General features: G+C 48.2%; 1 protein-coding gene and 1 pseudogene across 8 annotated transcripts in view; both read right to left on the bottom strand.

Annotated features, from left to right (window-relative positions):
• Window positions 1–11,372, bottom strand: part of ZSCAN20 (zinc finger and SCAN domain containing 20) — a 28,197-nt gene extending 16,825 nt beyond the window's left edge. For 2 of the 8 annotated variants that reach the window (XM_084963763.1, XM_084963766.1), the window contains exons 1-2: window positions 11,328–11,372; window positions 4,289–4,812 (exon numbers count right to left, since the gene is read on the bottom strand). In XM_084963763.1, the coding sequence (XP_084819889.1) occupies window positions 4,289–4,705 (417 nt within the window). In that variant the 5' untranslated portion in view covers window positions 4,706–4,812; window positions 11,328–11,372. Of the gene's footprint in view, window positions 1–4,288; window positions 4,813–6,398; window positions 6,493–11,311 lie in introns of those variants that run through there. The other 6 variants (XM_003127776.5, XM_021095858.2, XM_021095857.2 and 3 more) reach the window with 4 other exon arrangements.
• Window positions 15,156–18,262, bottom strand: TLR12P (toll like receptor 12, pseudogene; annotated as a pseudogene).

The following is an 18,649-nucleotide window of genomic DNA, read 5'->3' as shown; positions in this document are numbered from 1 at the left end:
GATAAAACTACAACTCTAAATGTAATTGTTCTAAATATTCCTGCTGAAAGGCAAAGAAAATTCAAAGAACTGTAAATGTAATTTTAAAACAAAGTAAAAGTATGTGCTGCTTCAGGAAAGTACATCTAATCTTTAAACAGAAGACTACACAGAGATAAGGCACTGTAACTCAAAAAGAAAACAGAAGTGGCAGTTTAAATCTCTGTGTAAAAGGTCAAGCAAAAAAGCACTCAGAGAGATGGAGAATATATATATAATAAAAGGAAATAATCAGTTAAGAGATAGCATTACCTAATTCAGCACTAGCAATCATAAAGCTAATTTCTTCTCTCTCTCAACTGGTTCCAAATTCAGAGGTAGAGGCTGAGATATTATTTCCTGGCCCTAAAACTCCAATATAACAATCTCATTATATCATAGAAATACCTAACTTTTAAACATGAATTTCAGTGTTTTCAATAGGTACTTTCAATACTCACATGGTCCAAAAACAGAAAATACATACAAAGATATAATCGGTGAGAACACCCCATCCCACCTGTCTCCATTCCACCTGCCCTGTGTCTTCCCCGATGCCTCACCACAGGTAACCACCGTTCTTATGCATCCTTTTGAGTTTCTGTATATACAAGCAACTGTAAATTTATATTATTCTCCCCCATTTTTACACAAAAGACAGAAACTACATATACTACTCTGAAACTTACATTTTTTTTTAAATCCATCTTTATCAAACTTCATTACTCAGTTTGCCAAAATTCACTCCAAAACTCTTGGCCAATCTGAAAACCCAAATCCATTCTCTAACAACAATCCCCACTCCTAGCCCCAGCTCTTCCAACGATTTCTACCTAAGCAAAGATTCTGATTCCAGGGATAGTAACTGTGGACACGGAAAGATACAGATCCAAGGGGCAATGAGGCTATTAATTGGGGTAAAGGTGAATTATGAATCCAGCAAAAATGCCTGTACACCACACAAAAACCTGTGCACGGATGTGTACAGCAGCTTTATTCATAACTGCCCAAACCTGGAAACAACCAAGATGTCCTTCGGTAGGTAAATGGATAAATAAGCTGTGCTACAACCAGACAATGGAGTATTACTCAGCGCTAAAAAGAAATGAGCTACCAAGCCAAGAAAAGGCACGGAGCAACCTTAAGTGCATATTATAAACTGAAAAAAGCCAATCTGAAAAGGCTATATATGGTATGATTCCAACTATATGACATCTGGAGAAGGCAAAACTATGAAGACTGTAAAAAAAGAGCCAAGGTTTTGTGGTTGCCAGAAGCTGGGGGGAAGGAGGGATGAAGAGCTGGGGCACTGATGATGTTTAGGGCAGTGAAACTACTCTGTATGATCCTATAACGGTGGGTACATGTCCTTACACCTCTGTCAAAACCCACAGAATGTACAGCACCAAGAGTGAACCCTAAGGGAAACTATGGACTCTGGGGGATAACAACTTTCAAGGATTGTAACAAATGTCCCAGTCTGGTAGGGAATGTTGGGAGTGGTAGAGGCTGTACAAGTGTTAGGGAAGGGGGTAAATAAACACTCTGTGCTTTCTGTTCAATATGTTATGAAACTAAAAGTGCTCTGTAAAATAGCCTTTTTTCTTTGTTTTTTTAAAGTAGAACCTTTTCTCTTATGATGCATTTCAGGTTCTACTCTTTTTTTTTTCCTTGCTCCCTCCACACGTGTCCAAAGTCTTTTCAGGGCCGCGCCCAAGGCATAAGGAGGTTCCCAGGCTAGGGGTCTAATCAGAGCTACAGCCGCTGGCCTATGCCACAGCTGTAGCAACTTGAGATCCGAGCCACGTCTGAGACCTACACCACAGTTCACGGCAATGCCAGATCCTTAACCCCTTGAGCAAGGCCAGGGATTGAACCCACGTCCTCATGGTTACTAGTTGGGTTCATTAACCACTGAGCCAAAATAGGAACTCCTTTTGTTTTCTTAAAAATGCCTAAGCACTTGCTGGGGAGAGGGGTTGTGCATGAGGGTGACAACAGAATAAACAAGCTCAAAACCACGAAAGAGCAAAGCTGAAAGGAATTTTTAAGGAAAATATTTTAGAGGCCATTAGCCCCAGTAGGCAGCAACCCTTTTCAGGAGGCCGTTCTCTTTGAGGAACACAGTTAATGTGTTTCATTCCATTACCAAGACTTGGAAAACTTTTACCTGCAGAGAATGTAACAAACCTTGCAATGTAAGATCACAAACTACAACATGTCTGCCTTGCAGGGAAAACAAGCTTCTATGCTACTTATCCATTTGTTTTGGCATTTCTGAGTACTCAGAGGCCGGTAGAAAAGTTTAAAAATAAAATAAAAGTCACAGAGAGAAAAAACCACTATAATGTTTTTTTATAACTACATTATAGAGAACTACTATAATATAGTAGTTCTCCATAATGAGAAGATTCTATTACCTTTTTTTTTTTCCTATTTGAGAAGCAGTTCAATCTTTGCTCAGTTCACAGGCGTTCACAGGGATAAAATCTGAGGCCTTTTGGTCTAGTGCAACCCTTTCATTGTACAGATAAAGAATTATAAAGACCTTGACTTAGGAGTTCCTGTCGTGGCTCAGTGGTTAACGAATCCGACTAGGAACCATGAGGTTGTGGGTTCCATCCCTGGCCCCGCTCAGTGGGTTAAGGATCCGGCATTGCCGTGAGCTGTGGCGTAGGTTGCAGACACGGCTCGGATCCCGCATTGCTATGGCAGTGGTGTGGGCTGGTGGCTACAGCTCCGATTATATCCCTAGCCTGGGAACCTCCATATGCTGTGGGAGTGGCCCTAGAAAAGACAAAAAGACAAAAAAAAAAAAAGACCTTGACTTAAGTCAACTCTTATCTCTGGGTTTCAAGTTCTTCATCTCTCACCTCTGACAAAAGACAACCTAAGACATCCATTTGTTTCTCCACCGCCACTGAGAACAAAGAAAGAGCTGGTTTCTTTAGAAGAAATAACCTGGGAAGGTGGGGTAATATATCAAAATAAGGTAACTCTCTTGTATTTCGTTCTGTTAACTTTAAATATTATGCTTTCGGAATCTTCAGTTTGTAAAGGAATCCAAAAAGCAGGAGAAATCCACAGACCTTAAACCTTCTTCCTGTCGTCTCACATTTAAACAGAGCTTTACAATTTACAATGTACAGAAAACCCCTGCTTGTGTGCAAGGGCTATGCTCTCAAACCTATGATTTTCCCCAATGAAATATGATTAAGTATAATATCACAAGAATTACTGACTATATAAAAAGTGAAAGGAACAAGGCTATGTTGAGATGACGGTTCTGGGTGGCTGGCTCAGCCCACAGCCAGCTGAAGGACTGGTTGTACAATTACCATTTTCGAAGCAGGATTCAAAATATGTGTCACAGCAAAATTGTAAATTGTTATCATGGGCTTTCATGTGGTTGCTAAATCCACAATACTTTCACTTCCCTTATCTCAGCTCTACCACTGAAATAAATGTGGGCAGGTTACTTACCTGAGTCTGTTGAACCATTTGTAAAATGGCGATAACGGCACCCACCTCGTAGGCTTGCTGGGCTGGTTAGATGAGCGATACATACAGAACGCTTAGGACAGTATCTGACACACAGTGAGTGCTTAACAATGTCAGTTAATACCTCAACTGAGCCTCACAACTCAGAGGTATTTTAAATCCCACAGTTTGCAGGTGAGGTATCTATCGTGTAGTAAAAAGAAAAAGGAACTTGGAACCCAAAGACCTGGGTTTAGGCTCCGGTTCATACTGACTAAGCTTTATGAGGCACCTGACTGGGCAGGCACTTAGTTTCATCTATCAAATGAGGACAAAAATGCTATTTCTGTCTAGCTACATTACTGCTGTATACATCCAAAGAGATCACATATGTGAAAAGATTCTATTAAGTACAGAAAGCAACACAAATTAAATCTACCAGGAAGCAGCAGAGCAGTGGTTATGAGCTGGCTTTAGAGTCAGACTGAATTCAAATCCTGCCCCTAGCATCCAGCAGCCAGTGACTTTGAGCCAATTATCTATCTTTTCCTTGCCTCAGTTTCCTCATCAGTAAAATCAGGACAACAGTACCTATCTCATTCAACTGTTGACAGGATTAAATGAGTTAATAAGCAGAAAGCACTCCGAACAGTGTCTGGTATATAACAGTGTTCAATAAATGTCAGATGCTTGATCATACTGTTAGTGCAGTTTTTGCAATTATAATCTAGGTGCGGCCACACTGCCTTACCTGACCCGCTCCTTGGAGGACACAGACTATTTGCCTCACCTGCTGTCCCGCAGCCTGGGCCTCTCGGTGCCAATCCTCCACCAGGGCCACCGCCTCCTCACCGCTCTCAGGGTGGCGCGCCTGTACCCAGGCCTGGACCTCCCTGGGTAGGATAGTCAGGAACTGCTCCAGCACCAGCAGCTCCAGGATCTGCTCTTTGAGGCGGATCTCGGGCCTCAGCCAATGACAGCAGAGCGCCCAGAGCTGACTGAAGGCCTCGTGGGGTCCCGCCGCATCCCTGTACTGGAACTGCCTGAAGCGCTGGCGGGAGGCCTCGGGGCCAGGGACAGGGTTGAGGTCCTTCTCCTGGGGCTGGGAGTCTGGTCTCCATGAGTCCTCCTCCAGCTTCACAATCAGGAGCTCTTCAGGCTCTGATCGGGGAGAGGCCTGGGCCTGGGATTCCAGGGCTACCTCCATGGTCTCTCCTGGATGCCTCCCTTCAGCTGGGCTGTCCTTGCCCAAAGTCTTCCTGCATCTGTGGTGTGTCCTTCCGGGGGCTCCTGGGAGAGGAAATCCCCCAGGCTCTGAAGGCAGAAGGACAAGTGTGAGCAAGAAGATCAGGAGCCTTACTTTCCTACTTCCCCCGCACCTTCCACTGCTCTGCCCGGGGTCGGGGGTGCCAAGACGCCCTTTCCCACAAACAGGAAGTTAGCCCACAAGCTGTCACCAAAACCAGTAGCCAGCACACCCTGGAGGAAGACAGCACAGTACTGAATCCTCTGGAATCCTCTGGAATGCCTGAGCTGGGCATCAAGGCTGCTATGATCCGATACCAGCACAGCCTTGCTCCCTCCACACATGTCCAAAATCGAATGTTCCCTCAAGTTGGGTTCGAAATGTCACCCCCTCCATAAGGCCCTCCTTGCTGGGCTTTAAGCTTTTCTCTAGGGGTGCTCTCCTTGCAAAATCCCTCCCACTCTACACCCACCCATGTGTTACCTTCTCTAAACAGACCACTTCCAAAACTCCAGCCAGAACCTGTCTCCAGACCCCAAAGTCCAACCACCTACTAGACATTTCTACTTGACTCTCTCTTAGGCACTACCAACTCCAGAGATCAAAAACTGAATTCATCATTTTCTCCTGCAAACCTGTCCCTCTTCTGGAGCTCTGCATCCAGCAAAGGCACCACCTTCTGTCGAGGTACCCAAGCCAGAAACCTGGTTTTTTTCCCCCTACATCCATTCGTCACCAAGCTGGGTCTACTCCCTCGGCATATGAAGGTTCCCAGGCTAGGGGTCTCATTGGAGCTGTAGCCGCCGGCCTACGCCAGAGCCACAGCAATGCTGGATCCAAGCTGTGTCTGCAACCTATACCACAGCTCATGGCAACGGCGGATCCTTAACCCACTGAGCAAGGCCAGGGATCGAACCCGCAACCTCATGGTTCCTAGTCAGATTCGTTAACCACTGTGCCACGACGGGAACCCCTACTTGGCCTTCTAAAGCACCTCCATCCCCAATGGCACTGCCTCGTCCAAAGAATCATCACACTTTTCAGCCTCTAACTCATGTCCCTGCCTTCACTCCCCTCACCCCAACCCCTGGTCCATTCTGTGCACAATCAGACAGGATCAAAATCTGACCACATCACTTCCCTGCTAAATGCCCTCCAGTCACCTCCCATTGCCCTCAGGATAAAAGGCAAGCCTTGCCCAAGTCTCCCCCTCATCTCTTGACCATGCTGCCAACTCAGGAGGGATTTTCAGGCACAGCTCACAGCTCTTGTACTGGGCTGCCCCCTGAACCCTCCAACATGCCACCGTCTCCTTTGGCAACAGCCTCCTTCCTTTCTTCACACAGCTAGGTGTCAGCTGAAATTGTACTTTTCCAAGTGGCCCTCCCTACACCCTGAAACAGGAGTCAGTCCTGAGCCACACGCTTCCATGCCACCTTAGGTGTTCTGACCATTACCCTGATCCTATGTAACTGTAATTATTTTACCCACTAGATCACAAGCTCCCAAAAGGACCCAGCATAGCACTCAGCACACAGAAGAAGCACTCAATAAACAGCGTAACAATGGTCAACTGATGGCAGTGATGGGTCATGAATCAAGGATTGAAATTAACCTCTCTGTAGATTTAAAAAAAAAAAAAAAAAAGAATGACCTTCTTGCTGATGTCAGAAGGAATTCTCTTCTCCTCTTTATTTCCATCTCTGTGATGCGTGCCACTTTCTACGTTGTCCTGGAGGGGTGTGTGTGCACACGAGACCACAGCCTCACTGAGGGCAAGGAGTATAACTAGCTCCTCTGTTTTTTCCCCCGCACCCTTCCCTCCCCCACCCCACAAAAAGCATGGTGCACTAAACACAGGAGGCTCTCAGTAAATGCTTGTTGAGTGAATGCCTGGGCTTGCTTCTTTTACACAATGAAGACTCTGACAACACTCATGCTGGGATATCTGGAAAAAAAGAGCTCTTTGTGTCACTCCCAACAAATATAGATAACATTAAAAATGCCCACTCAAAAGAGGCTATTAGCTGCTTCCAAGTGGGAATGACACAGCTGAACTGAGAATGGAGGAAGGGTGGTATTCTGATTTTAGGCCATCTGACTGGACTGTCTGGAAAAAAGACAAGGATGATGAAAAACAAAGCCTCGTCCTAAAGACCTCCACACACATAGGGAGACACTAGGAACACAACTCATGACCACCTGGCAACTTCCTGCTTGTGCTTCAGTTACCAGCTCAATGTCACCTCCTGTTTCTGGACGTGCCCTTGTCAAGCCCAGCCCGCAAGAATCACCTCCCCTCATCCTATGCACCCAAAGCGCTCTATATACCTCTAACACAGGCACTACCCTGCACTACTATAGACACCTGTTCTTACATCTGACAGTCCCGTTAAATTATACTGCTAGGGCCAGTACTATATCTTACCCATTTCTGTATCCACGGCGCCCAACCCAGTGTCTGATGAATAGCTGGGCCATTGGAAGTTTTGTCTCTTATTAAAACAGTAAATCGGGCACATCAAGAGCCTTTCATCTGGCTATGAAAGGTCCAGAATTTATATTGAGCTAAAGAATTAACCTCTCATGAAATTTCTCTTTTAACCACAGCCTAAATCATGCACTAGTCCAAACACATCTGTATCTCTCTCAATGAAGACAAATTCACCCGTCATCTACAGAGTCTTGCGCTGTACGGGGAGCCGGCACGCCAACAGTAGCTAGGACAGTCTCCACTTTCACCGAAGTTACAGTCTAATGAGAGAGACAGTGGCTAAAGCAAGCAAAGAAGTGTATGCTCTGCACAGAGAGAACACTAACAAAAACAGGCAATTAGTAGTCCCACCAGGCCCAAAGCCCAGAGTCTCAGACAACAAGCATTTTCTTCTGGGAAGACTTGAAAGTCCCAAAGGTTAGGTTCGCCTACAATCTCAAAGATGCTCCTGCTCCTTAGACAGATACGAACAGCAGTTTACCCATGGAGGGAGGTCAACACAGTCAGCAAAGCAGACATCACACAGCTGACGGAGGAAAAAGGGACAAGGGCGCTCCTCAGGCCTGAGACTCCCAGGCATATGGGGGCCTGTATGGGTGTCTTTCATACAGCATGGTCCCTAAAAACAAGTCAAATCTTTCATCTAATGTTCAACCAAGGAAACCCGGCTGTGCTATTAGCTTGTTGAAAGGCAGCATGTTGAAAGGGCATACGGACCAGAACCTCAACGAGTATCCATGTGCTGAATGCCCATAGGGTGCCGGGCTTGGTGCTAAGTGTTCTACGTTCAGAATCTCACCAAATATTCCAGGCAAGCAACTGAAGAGCCACTAGCATTGAGGTGCCTTACACTGATCTGTAACTTACACACATTAAACTACATACAAACAGCAGAAAGAGAAGCAAAGGGCATAATTTAAATAATGCAGCCAGTTCCATTCACTATGTGTCTATTACAGAGCATGTAGTGATGACACCCATGACTCTGCTGGTCCCCATGTTAGTTGAGCTCCCCCAAGCCTCTCTTTTCACTGAGTGTGAGCTGAGTGTCTTTCATACAGCATGGTCCCTAAAAACAAGTCAAATCTTTCATCTAATGTTCAACCAAGGAAACCTGGCTGTGCTATTAGCTTGTTGAAAGGCAGCATGTTGGTTTCTAAGTGGCTCCCTGCCAAAGGAGTCTCACATTGATTGTGATTTTTGGCTAAGTGGGAGCTTCACTGTCTGTGCTGACCTTAGAATATAATTCTTCTGTAAGGTATGACGTTACCACATCTCCGCTTACATATAGGGAACTGAGCTTCTACAAAGACTCATGTGAGAGTCTACAAGCAGCAAGTGGTAGGGTTGGATCTAAACCCAGTTTTCTCCAGTCATTTTTCTTAACCATCCCACAGAGCCTCCTCTAGATGTGCCGGTCCGCCAAACCCCTGAGAAGATGGTATGGAGAGTGGAAAGAACATGAGGCAAGAGTGAGATCAGGGTTCCAGTTCCACTTCTGCCATTTACCAGCCATGTGACCTTGCACAGGTCATGTGGCCTGGGTGCGACCTATCTAGATTGCAGCTTTCAACTTGACCCTACACAGCAGTTGTCCCAAGTTCCCCAATTAGTAAGATGGGTGCACAGCAAAGGGACAGGGAGACTAGAATCAGTGGCTACAGATTTAAATGGCTACGGGGGCCAGACAATGTAAATGAGGAAACGAGTGGAGTTGGGACTGCGGCTAACTACAGGGCACCGGATGCACACCGCCCCAGTGTTCTCAGGCCTTCCAACTTTGCCCAGAGAAGCCAGAACTCTGTATTTCTAAATGTTGGCAGCCAACTCAAAACTGTTTCAAACACCATGCGGATTAAATAGAGTGTGATGGTAGGCTTCATTCAGCAGGGGCTGTCATTCTGCCATCTTTCAATGATCTCAAGGGTCTCCTCCAATAGTCAGGAAGACCTAGTACAGATTCCCCTCAGCAATGAGGGATCTTGGGAGTTCTCCTTGCGGTGCAGTGGAAATGAATCCAACTAGTATCCATGAGGATGTGGGTTTGACCTCTGGCCCCGCTCAGTGGGTTAAGGATCTGGCATTGCTGTGAGGTGTGGTGTAGGTCGCAGACATGGCTGGGATCCCGAGTTGCCATGGCTGTGGCGTAGGCCAGCCGCTGTAGCTCTGATTTGACCCCTAGCCTGGGAATTTCCATATGCCATAGCTGTAGCCCTAAAAAGCAAAAAGAAAAAAGAAAAAAGAAAAAAAAAAAAAAAAAAGAAAAGCAAAAGCAATGAGGGATCTGCCACCAAAGCCATGATCCCTTCATAAACACAGGGAAGCTGAAGGCCATCCTGTCTCCTGGGGTTGTGAGTGTGGGTATGGACATGAGGAATGGGACCCCAGTGAACAGTGGGTTGAAAGATCTGCCCCGTCACCATGGGAAAGGCCACGACCAGTCTGTGACCTCCAAAGAAAAAGAAACTGGGAGTTTCCAAAGGCTATCGAGCTCACATGGCTGATGGTCCAAGCTACGGCTTAGAGCAGCCTGATCTGACACTTAAGGGCTTAAACCAGGAAGAGCAAATAAGCTTCATTTAAAGCACTAACTTTAGTCAACTGTGCTAAGGACTCTGAATCCCATGGGAGTATGTGCTGTGACCAATGAGTTGTGACTGCCAAGCACAGCAGGGGGAGTAGCAGCACATATACCATGCGGTTGCCACCTCTGGCTTAAACCCCCATAGGCAATGAATCAGCTTCCAGCAAAGACAGCTCTGAGGGGCAAAAGACTAAAGCTCACACCCCTGGAAACCCACTGGAAGTAGCAGTCTTCAAGCCTGGTCTAGAGGAGCTCACTCTGGAATGTCTTTATTCACACATTCATGAAGTATTTACTGATTTACATCAAGTACTTACTATTCTAGCTGGGCAGTGGGGATATGGAAGTGCCTCAGAAACTGTTCCTGTCCCAGAGATGCTCATAGTATAGTAGAAGAAACAAAAAACCAACAGCAACGAAAAACCCACAGATAATTATGATCAAATATGGTAAATAGAGTAAAAGAGGTCTGTGGTAGCCAGAGTAGGGGGTGACTTAAATGAACCAAGTAACAGCTGAGTTGGTTCTAGAAGAAAGACTGGTTCTCTTGACAGAATGGGGGTTGGGAGGAAGGTGTATATTCTAAGCAGAAAGAACAGCATGTATAATGGTGAGGGACCAAACAACCTCCCCAAGATAGGTACCTTGAGAGCATCAAGATTAGGCTGTAAAGGGTGTTCATGAAGGGTCTTGAATGTCAGGCTAAGGTGTTTGGGTTTAATTCCATAGGTTATGGGAGTTAATGAAGGTTTTTAAATAGAAGGTCTCATCTGATTTGTGGCTATAATGTGTTTGTTCAAGCTAAGAAGGTGAAAAGGGGTAGGCTTCAGCAAAATCCCTGACAAGGAAATGTCGCCAGATGTTAAGGAAATTGAAAGATTTTAAGATCCCAGAATAGGGAAGAATGCAAGAAGAATCAGAATACACCTGGGTAAAGTGGATGTTGGTACCATTCAATTCCACCTGGCAGAAGGAAAGAGGTGCAGGTTTGGAGCTGAACACCACAGCCAGTCCCACCCACTGGGTTCCAGAGGTCACCACCAGGAGAGAAAGTGTAAGGGGTTAGCAAATCTAGTATGTTTGTCTTAGATGAGCAGGGAGAGGCTGGAACACTATTTTAAGGTCAGGCTTTAATCTCAGGCCCTCTTATCTTCACTTCTTGCCAGGGCCCAGGAACCCTCCTATCCTTCCCTATGAGGTCTCTAGACGCTTCCACCTTCAGAACTTCTCCCATTTCCCTCAGCTACAATCCTTTCTTAAGAACCTCTTCACGCTCAGGGCCTTCTATCTCCCTCCTAGTCCCCGACCCTTGTGTGACCCTTTCCATCACCGGACGCTTCATCCTCTGACCGCCCCTCACCCCCGACCCCACACAAAAGCTTCTTTCTCCCCTCTAACCTTCCCCGGCCCCCTGCGACACCACCACCTCCTAAGTCTCCAGCCCAGAGCCTTGAGTCTCAGCTGCCCCCGCCCCGCCACCCGGACTCACCCACCGAGACACCCACTTCACAACAGGGCGGAAGTGCTCCAGGGCTCGCGCAGAGAATGCTGGGACGCGGAGTCCCGAACGGCGCCACCCCGGGAATGGAGCGTCGGCGACTATAACTCCCAGAAGGAACCGCGCGAGCGCGTGTGGGCGGCCCCCTCCGCTTGCGACCTTTCAGACGTCGTCAGCCAATAGATGCGTCATCTTCTCCAGCCCCGCACCGGAACAAATCCGAACAGCGTTTACGCATGGGGGCGGGGCCTGTTGTGATCCCGGTCCTTTCCACAGGCTGCAGGATAATGGCACCGCCCAGTGGGCGGGCATTCAACCGAAGGGGCGGAGTCTATTGAAAGGGTGAAATGAGAGCCGGCCCCGAAGAGAGGAAAGCAGAAACGAGAAATAAGGAGAGACGGTGTTTAGAGGTGACCAGACTGGTGGGCGGGAATTGTCAATTCAAATTTAAGCAGCATGACTTTGGATCTAGTGTGAACCTCGCTTTCTTCACCTGTGAAGTGAGAATAATAATAGCATCCGAGACTTCCTTGGGCTAATATATCTGGAACGATTAGCTCAAGACCTGGGTCCTGGAGTTCCCTTAGTGGCGCAGCGGAAACGAATCCGACTAGGAACCATGAGGTTGCGGGTTCCATCCCTGGCTGCGCTCAGTGGGTTAAGGATCCTGCGTGGCTGTGAGCTGTGGTGTAGGTCGCAGACGTGGCTCGGCTATGGCAGTTGCTGTGGCTCTGGCGTAGGCCGGCAGCTATAGCTCCGATTAGACACCTAGCCTGGGTGTGGCCCTAAAAAGACAAAAAGAAAAAAAAAGACCTGGGTCTTAATAATACACAGCGAATATTAGCTATTATTATGTAAATCAGTTAGTACAGAACTTGGCACTTCGTGGGTGTTGGAAGACTGTTAGTCATTATTAGAATAATAATAATCAGAATGATTTTAATAGACATGCAGTTGCTTTGTTCCACTGTGAATATTCTAGGGTATGAGCAATCCGAGTTTGAAGAGTGGGTTTTGTAGTCAGGCACTGATCCACATCCCAGCCCAATGACTTCATAGCTATGTGGTGCTGAACAAATTACTGCATCTCTTTTGTCTTCAGTTTTCTCTTCCATAAAATACAGGTGATGTAACAGAACCACACTGCAAGGTGTTGCAAAGATTAAATGAGATAATGCAGGTTAGGTATGGTCTCTGAAGTCAAGCTGCTTGTGTCTGAAACCTCAACTTTTAAATGCCGGATATAGGCCTTTCCACTCACTAGTTGTAAACCTTAGGCGAATTACTTAACCTCTTTATGCCTCAATTTTCTTATCTGTAAAATGGGAATTATAATTATGGCATCTACCTGATAAAGTTTGCTAGAGGAATAAGTGGGGGAAAATATGTAAAGAGCTTGAGCTTGTATCTGGCAGAAGGAATTTAATCATCATTAGCTATTACTATTTCTACTAATAGTTAGGAGACTTTGGGGAAATCAACAGTATGGAAAGTGCTCAATACATGTTAGCTATTGTTAAAATTACAGGAATTCTATATTTTAATTTTAAAGACCCAGTTCAAAGTGCTTCCCCTCTGTGAAATATGTTCCAACTCATTTATTGTAATAACTCATGTGATTTTACTCAGTGAATGTAGTAGGAACCTACCAGCATTCCTTGTTTTTGAAACTTCACAACCACCCCCAGAGGTGGGTATTATTATCCCCAATTTAAAAGGAGAAAATGAGGGGCTTAGACAGATGAAGTGACCTGCTCAAGATCACATAGCTCATATGAGCCAGGGCTGAGATTTGAACTTCGGGACACAGGACTCCAAAGGTTTCTTCTCAGCCCCACACCCCATAAGGAAAAGATCACAGGTAGAGGAGGGTGTGGAGTGGAGAGAGGGACAGTGCAGCAGTGTGAGTTGCTGGGAGGGCTGGAGACATTTGAGACTCGGAGTGGCAGGCTCTGAAGCCAGAAAGGTAGCTTTGCAGGGTCAGGTAAGGACATCCTCTTCAGGATCACAGCGCTGAAGAGGAGGAATGGAGGCAAGGATGCACAGGGAGAGGACACCATTAGGGACACAAGAGGGCGCCCCTCACCCTAAATCTGGCCTGGAATTGGTCCTTGGTTTCCCTCAGCCTTTGTCTAATCAATGCCTGGTATTTTACTGAAAACTAAGGCCCCAAGAGGCCAAGTGCCCCACCTAGTCTCATCTAGAAATAAGCAACAGAGCCTGAACTAGATCCCAGTTCTGTGCTCCAGCACCCACCAGCATTTTTTTCTGTCCACATTTGTCTATCAAGACCCTCTCTGCCCTGGGCTAGCACTGGGCCGTAAGGATGCAGAGATGAATCAAACCCAGTCCCTATCCCCAGAGCCTGTTCTCCAAACTTGCCCAATCGAGTTTCCTATTAGTAAATTAGCACTGTTTCCTATTAGCGAAACGTGTGTATTTACCTACTTATAAATGATATGTTATACATCGAAAATTAGGTGAAAAGCTAACTTTTATTGAACATTGACAGTGCATTGTTAGGTTCTGCTCTCAGACATATTAAGTCATTTAGCCTCTCAAAACCCTTTGGGGGGGCGGTCTAATACTATCCTATATTACTAACGCCGCCTGGCTAAAAAGCAGGCTGTCTAGCTTCAGAATAAGATGAAATTTTAAAAAATAGAAATAGACGTTTTAACACTTTCTTGGCAAACTACACTGGATCATCTTGGCACCCCCTTTGAAGACCACTGCTCAGGAGGCCCCCAGATCTGTGAAGCCAGTGCAGTATAATCAGTACTTTGAGAGAGGGAAGGGCAGGGGATTGTGGGAACCCAGCGGCAGCCACTTACCCAGGCTGGGAGGTCAGGATGGCATCTGGTGACAGCTGAGCTGAGTCTTAAAGGATCTCTCATAGCTCCCCAGGGGAAAGAAACTCGGGGAAACGGTGTTCTTGGGTAAAGGAGCAGCACATGCAAAGGCCCGGGGCAAGAGTGCATGGTGTTCCGGGAGCTACCTGTAGTTTAGCATCGCTGCAATGCCGAGTGTCAAGGGCATGAGCTCCCCATCCCGGTGTTGCTATGAGGCTCAAACAAAAATATGCCTTCATGTTCTTATTGAGGGAAAAGGCAAACAATCTGCTGCCTCCTGGGCAGCATCCCAGCTTTTTGGTCCTCAGCTGCCAATTCCTCTATAACCCAGATGGCAAAGGGGGCCCATTTGCCCCTGGAAGATCCACTTGAACTTGGCCTGGATCCCATTCCACAGCTTGACAGTGCTCAGCGCCCTCATTCCTTCCCCATCCTCTCCATCATTTCCCAACTTTATTTCCTCTGGGCTACAGTTTCCATGACCCCAGCCCCTTTACCCTCTGCTTCATGTGGGCTCCATCAGAAACAGGAAGTCCAGGGAGTTCCCATCGTGGCTCAGCGGTAATGAACCCGACTAGTATCCATGAAGGTGTGAGTTCGATCCCTGGCCTCCCTTAAGTGGGTTAAGGATCTAGCGTTGCTGTGAGCTGTGGTGTAGGTTACAGAGGCAGCTCTGATCTGGCTTTGCTATTGTTGTGTGTAGGCCAGTGGCTACAGCTCAGATTTGACCCCTAGTCTGGGAACTTCCATGAGCCCTGGATGCAGCCCTGAAAAGAAAAAAGAAAAGAAAAAAAAAGTCCAACTAAGCCAAGAATTGCATGGATTTAGTAAATTAACAGAGGATTTGGAGATCTTGAGATCACATGGCATATCGTACTGCCATCTGCCATCTCCCACATTTTCTCATCCAGCCTTCAGAGCCTTATCAAAACCTGTGTGCCCAAAGTGACCAGTGGATCCTCTCTACACACACAGCACCCTGACCTTCCACTAGAAGCTGAGGTCATTGTCACACACCCACAGGTACCCACTATCTCCGGGCTAGGCTGGCTTGCTTTTCCTCTCCCCTCCCTCCAACACACTCTAACCCAACCCAGGCTGCCCCAACCTGCTCCCCAGCCAAGTCCAGAACTTATCCTTGGGCCACATGCCATAGCCTCCTCTGCAGAGCAGCCAAGCCAGCCTAGGGCAGTGGGGGAGCTGGTAGTGGGAGATAGACTCCAGGAAGGCCAGCAGCAGCACTGCTGGGGTTGGGGGGGCGGGCAGCCAGCAGGAGCTAGGTGGCCAGGCAGAGCTCCAGGCTGCAGCGTGGGGTGTGCAGGACCTACATGCAGAGTGGGGTGTGCAGGATCCAGCACACTGAGTGTGATGCAGCTACTTGCCATCCTCTCTGCCACCTTGTCAGCAACATACGTGCCTGGCTGAAAGTCCCACTCAGGGAAGCAGAGGTGGGGCCCCCAGCCCATTGAAGGGCTTCCCTCCAGCACAGGCGGCAACTTTCAAATTACCCACTGGTCTTGCCTGCAGTGGGAGACAAATAAAGGAACCTCTTGCACTCACCCTTCCAACTCTATAGATGCTGAAGCCAAAGCCCTGAACAAGACCTGGAGATGGAGGATCCAGGAGTTTCTGGCTTCCTGTAGGAAGCAGCAGGGCAGAGCTGACCAAAAAGGGTTCCAAGTTCAAAGTCATGGGGCAGTGGCTCCAGAGAAAGGGGAAAGGGAATGCTTGGGGTGGCCCTCAGCTTCTGGTTGGCACAGCTAGTGTGATACTCTGTGCATGTATGTTTGGGTGGGACTGCTCAAGCCAGGGCCCCACCCAGGCATTGGTACACTGGCAGGCCAAGGACGTACTCGGAATACGCACGTACTGGGCATCTGGAGACTTTGACCTTAGAGGTTGCTGTCTAGCCCGAGGTCTGTCTTCCAGTCTAGCATTAAGACCTGAAGACTTCCCAAGCCCCAGAAAGCAGCAGCAGACTGTGTTTCCAACCCCGTTTTGACCAGATGCAGCACCTGGAGCCTGGGCAGCTCACCCACCAGCTTCTTGAGCCACACAGGGAGGGGCCAGGCATGGGACTGCAGTGCCTGCAGCTTCAGCTCCCAGGGGCAGGTCAGCCCCGTGATGCAGCAGGGCCTGGGGCTGTGCCCACTCCCCTTACCCTTAGATACTGGAACCTGGGGAGCTGCCAGAGGAAGAAGATGGGGGTATCTGGGAAGCAGAGGGCCTGTGAGCTCTTGCCAAGCAGGGAGAGTTGGCAAAGAGCAGGAAGATCTCGGTGACATTCCAGCTATAGTCCCCAGCCTTTTAGATTCAAGGTCTGCAAGACTGGGAAGACATTAGAAGCCAGCTTCCCAGGCTTCCTGCTCAAGACTGCATGAAGCACCAGGCAGAAGTTCATGGGCACAAATAACACTATCCCAGAAGGGCCAGAGGGGATATGCATTCTCAAGGTGTACAGATGCTCTGGGCCCTGGAAGTCCCAGGCCCGGCTCAGCACCAGCAGGTTTAGAGTGGTAGTGCAGGCAGTGGAGCCAACCAGCCCTCACTCAAGGCTCCCAGTGGATTCTTGGCCAAGTCCAACATCTTGAGCCTCCTTAACCCCTGAAATGCCTGGCCTTCTGGACAAATCAGCTGATTGCCCTAAAGTAGCAGCTTCCAAAGCTGGGGCAAACAGGAGAAGGTGGCTGGGAACAGGGTTTTTGGCCCACTGTTGGAACAGATCCAGGGCCCACAGTCCTGAACACAGCCCCTGTCTCATTCATGCACAGCCTGGCCTTCCATAGCTGGTTGCTACTCAGGTTCGGTTTCTGAAGGCTGGGCAGGGCAGCCAAGAAACCTGGTGGCAGGTCAGTCAGGCCACTGTTCTTGAGACCCAAGCTCTTCAAGCTGTGGCAGGAAGCCAGGGCCTCCAGAGCTACGCACCCTATCAGAGTGGGTCCCAGATTCAGCTCCTACAGCTCAAACTGGGCAAGTGTTTATCACAGACAGGGTGTCCAAGCTCTGCAGCCCCAGCGCCACCACTGCAACTGACTTCATCTTTGTGCGGTCCAGATGCAGAGTCTCCAATCCTTGGAGGTTCCCCAGAATTGGCCATCTTCAGCCAATTGAGTGTTCGGGCTCCAGACATCACCAGAGGAGGAGAAAAGCACCAGGTCTGGGAAGATGTCAGCCAGCTCCCCTACTTTCTGAAGGCAACTATACTTGACAGCCAGCCTCCATAGACTGGGAGGCATCCAGACACCCATGTTGCCATCCATACAGGGGCCCAAGAAAGCAAGGTGCTGGAAGGAACTTTGGTTGCCAAAGGCATCGGGGGGTAGAAAGAAGTAATCCGTGTGGGGGCTTCTGAAAAAGGGATGCTGCATGGAGTTCCCATCGTGGCGCAGTGGTTAACGAGTCCGACTGGGAACCATGAGGTTTCAGGTTCGATCCCTGACCTTGCTCAGTGGGTTTAGGATCCGGCGTTGCCATGAGCTATAGTGTAGGTCACAGATGTGGCTCAGATCTGGAGTTGCTGTGGCTGTGGTGTAGGCCAGTGGCTACAGCTCCAATTAGACCCCTAGCCTGGGAACCTCCATGTGCTGCAGGAAGCAGCCCTAGAAAAGGCAAAAAGACAAAAAAAAAAAAAAAAAAAAAAAAAAAAAAAAAAAAAAGGGATGCTGCAGCTGCCTACGCTGCAGAAAGCTTCTGTCGGGAAGTGGGTGACATGCAGGCTCAGCCCCAGGACCTTGAGCCCAGAGAAGGGGGAGAAAGCATCCAGGCACAGCATGGAAGCAGAACCAAGCAAGACAGAGTCCCTCCACGCTCTAGGGCACCAAATCACCAAGGAGCATACCGCAAGGAGGGGCAGGCTGGAGTCCAAAGGGCAGAACAGGAGGAAGCGGGAGACCAGAGGCAGCCAGGAGTCACCAGGCAGTTAGAAGCCATCCTGCCTGAGGTCAGAGGAAGGGACAGGAGCAGACCAGACCACAGCAAGTGCCTGCCCATCCCAGCAGCCAGCCTGGTCCACAAAGAAGACAGAATTAGAAGCCTTCTCTCTGCTCCCTTCCCTCCTCCAGCAAGGAACCCAGACCCCATCCTCCCCACACACTTACGCACATATATACTCAATACTCACAACACTGACGGGATGCACAGTTCCCAGTGTACCTAGGAGGGTCTGGAAGCAGCGTTGAAGGGCCACAATGCTTCCAAACTGAAGAATGACTGGGAGGGTGGGACCAGACACAGAGATGCTTAGAGCTGACAGAAGGGAAAGACAGAAGTATACGCATGGGAAGTGGGATCTAGGGCTTGCTTCCCTGTTGTGAGGGAGCAAGCAGTGTTTGTGAGCACAAGGTCTGGGGGCCGAGGTCCAGGATCCCATGCTGCCATTGTCCTGGGCAGTGCACTTCTACTCTCTGGGCTTCAGTTTCCTCACCTGTAAACCAAGCATACCAATACCTGCTTCTTCATAAGATTGCTGTTAATTACA

The sequence above is a fragment of the Sus scrofa genome, chromosome 6 (assembly GCF_054392235.1).
Source record: "Sus scrofa isolate SSC_HxYL_T2T_F1_AM1 chromosome 6, Sscrofa_HxYL_maternal_Yorkshire_Landrace_v2.0, whole genome shotgun sequence".
Taxonomy (NCBI): domain Eukaryota; kingdom Metazoa; phylum Chordata; class Mammalia; order Artiodactyla; family Suidae; genus Sus; species Sus scrofa.
The sequence above is the reverse complement of the archived record's forward strand: the minus strand, read 5'-3'. Positions and strand labels throughout refer to the sequence as shown.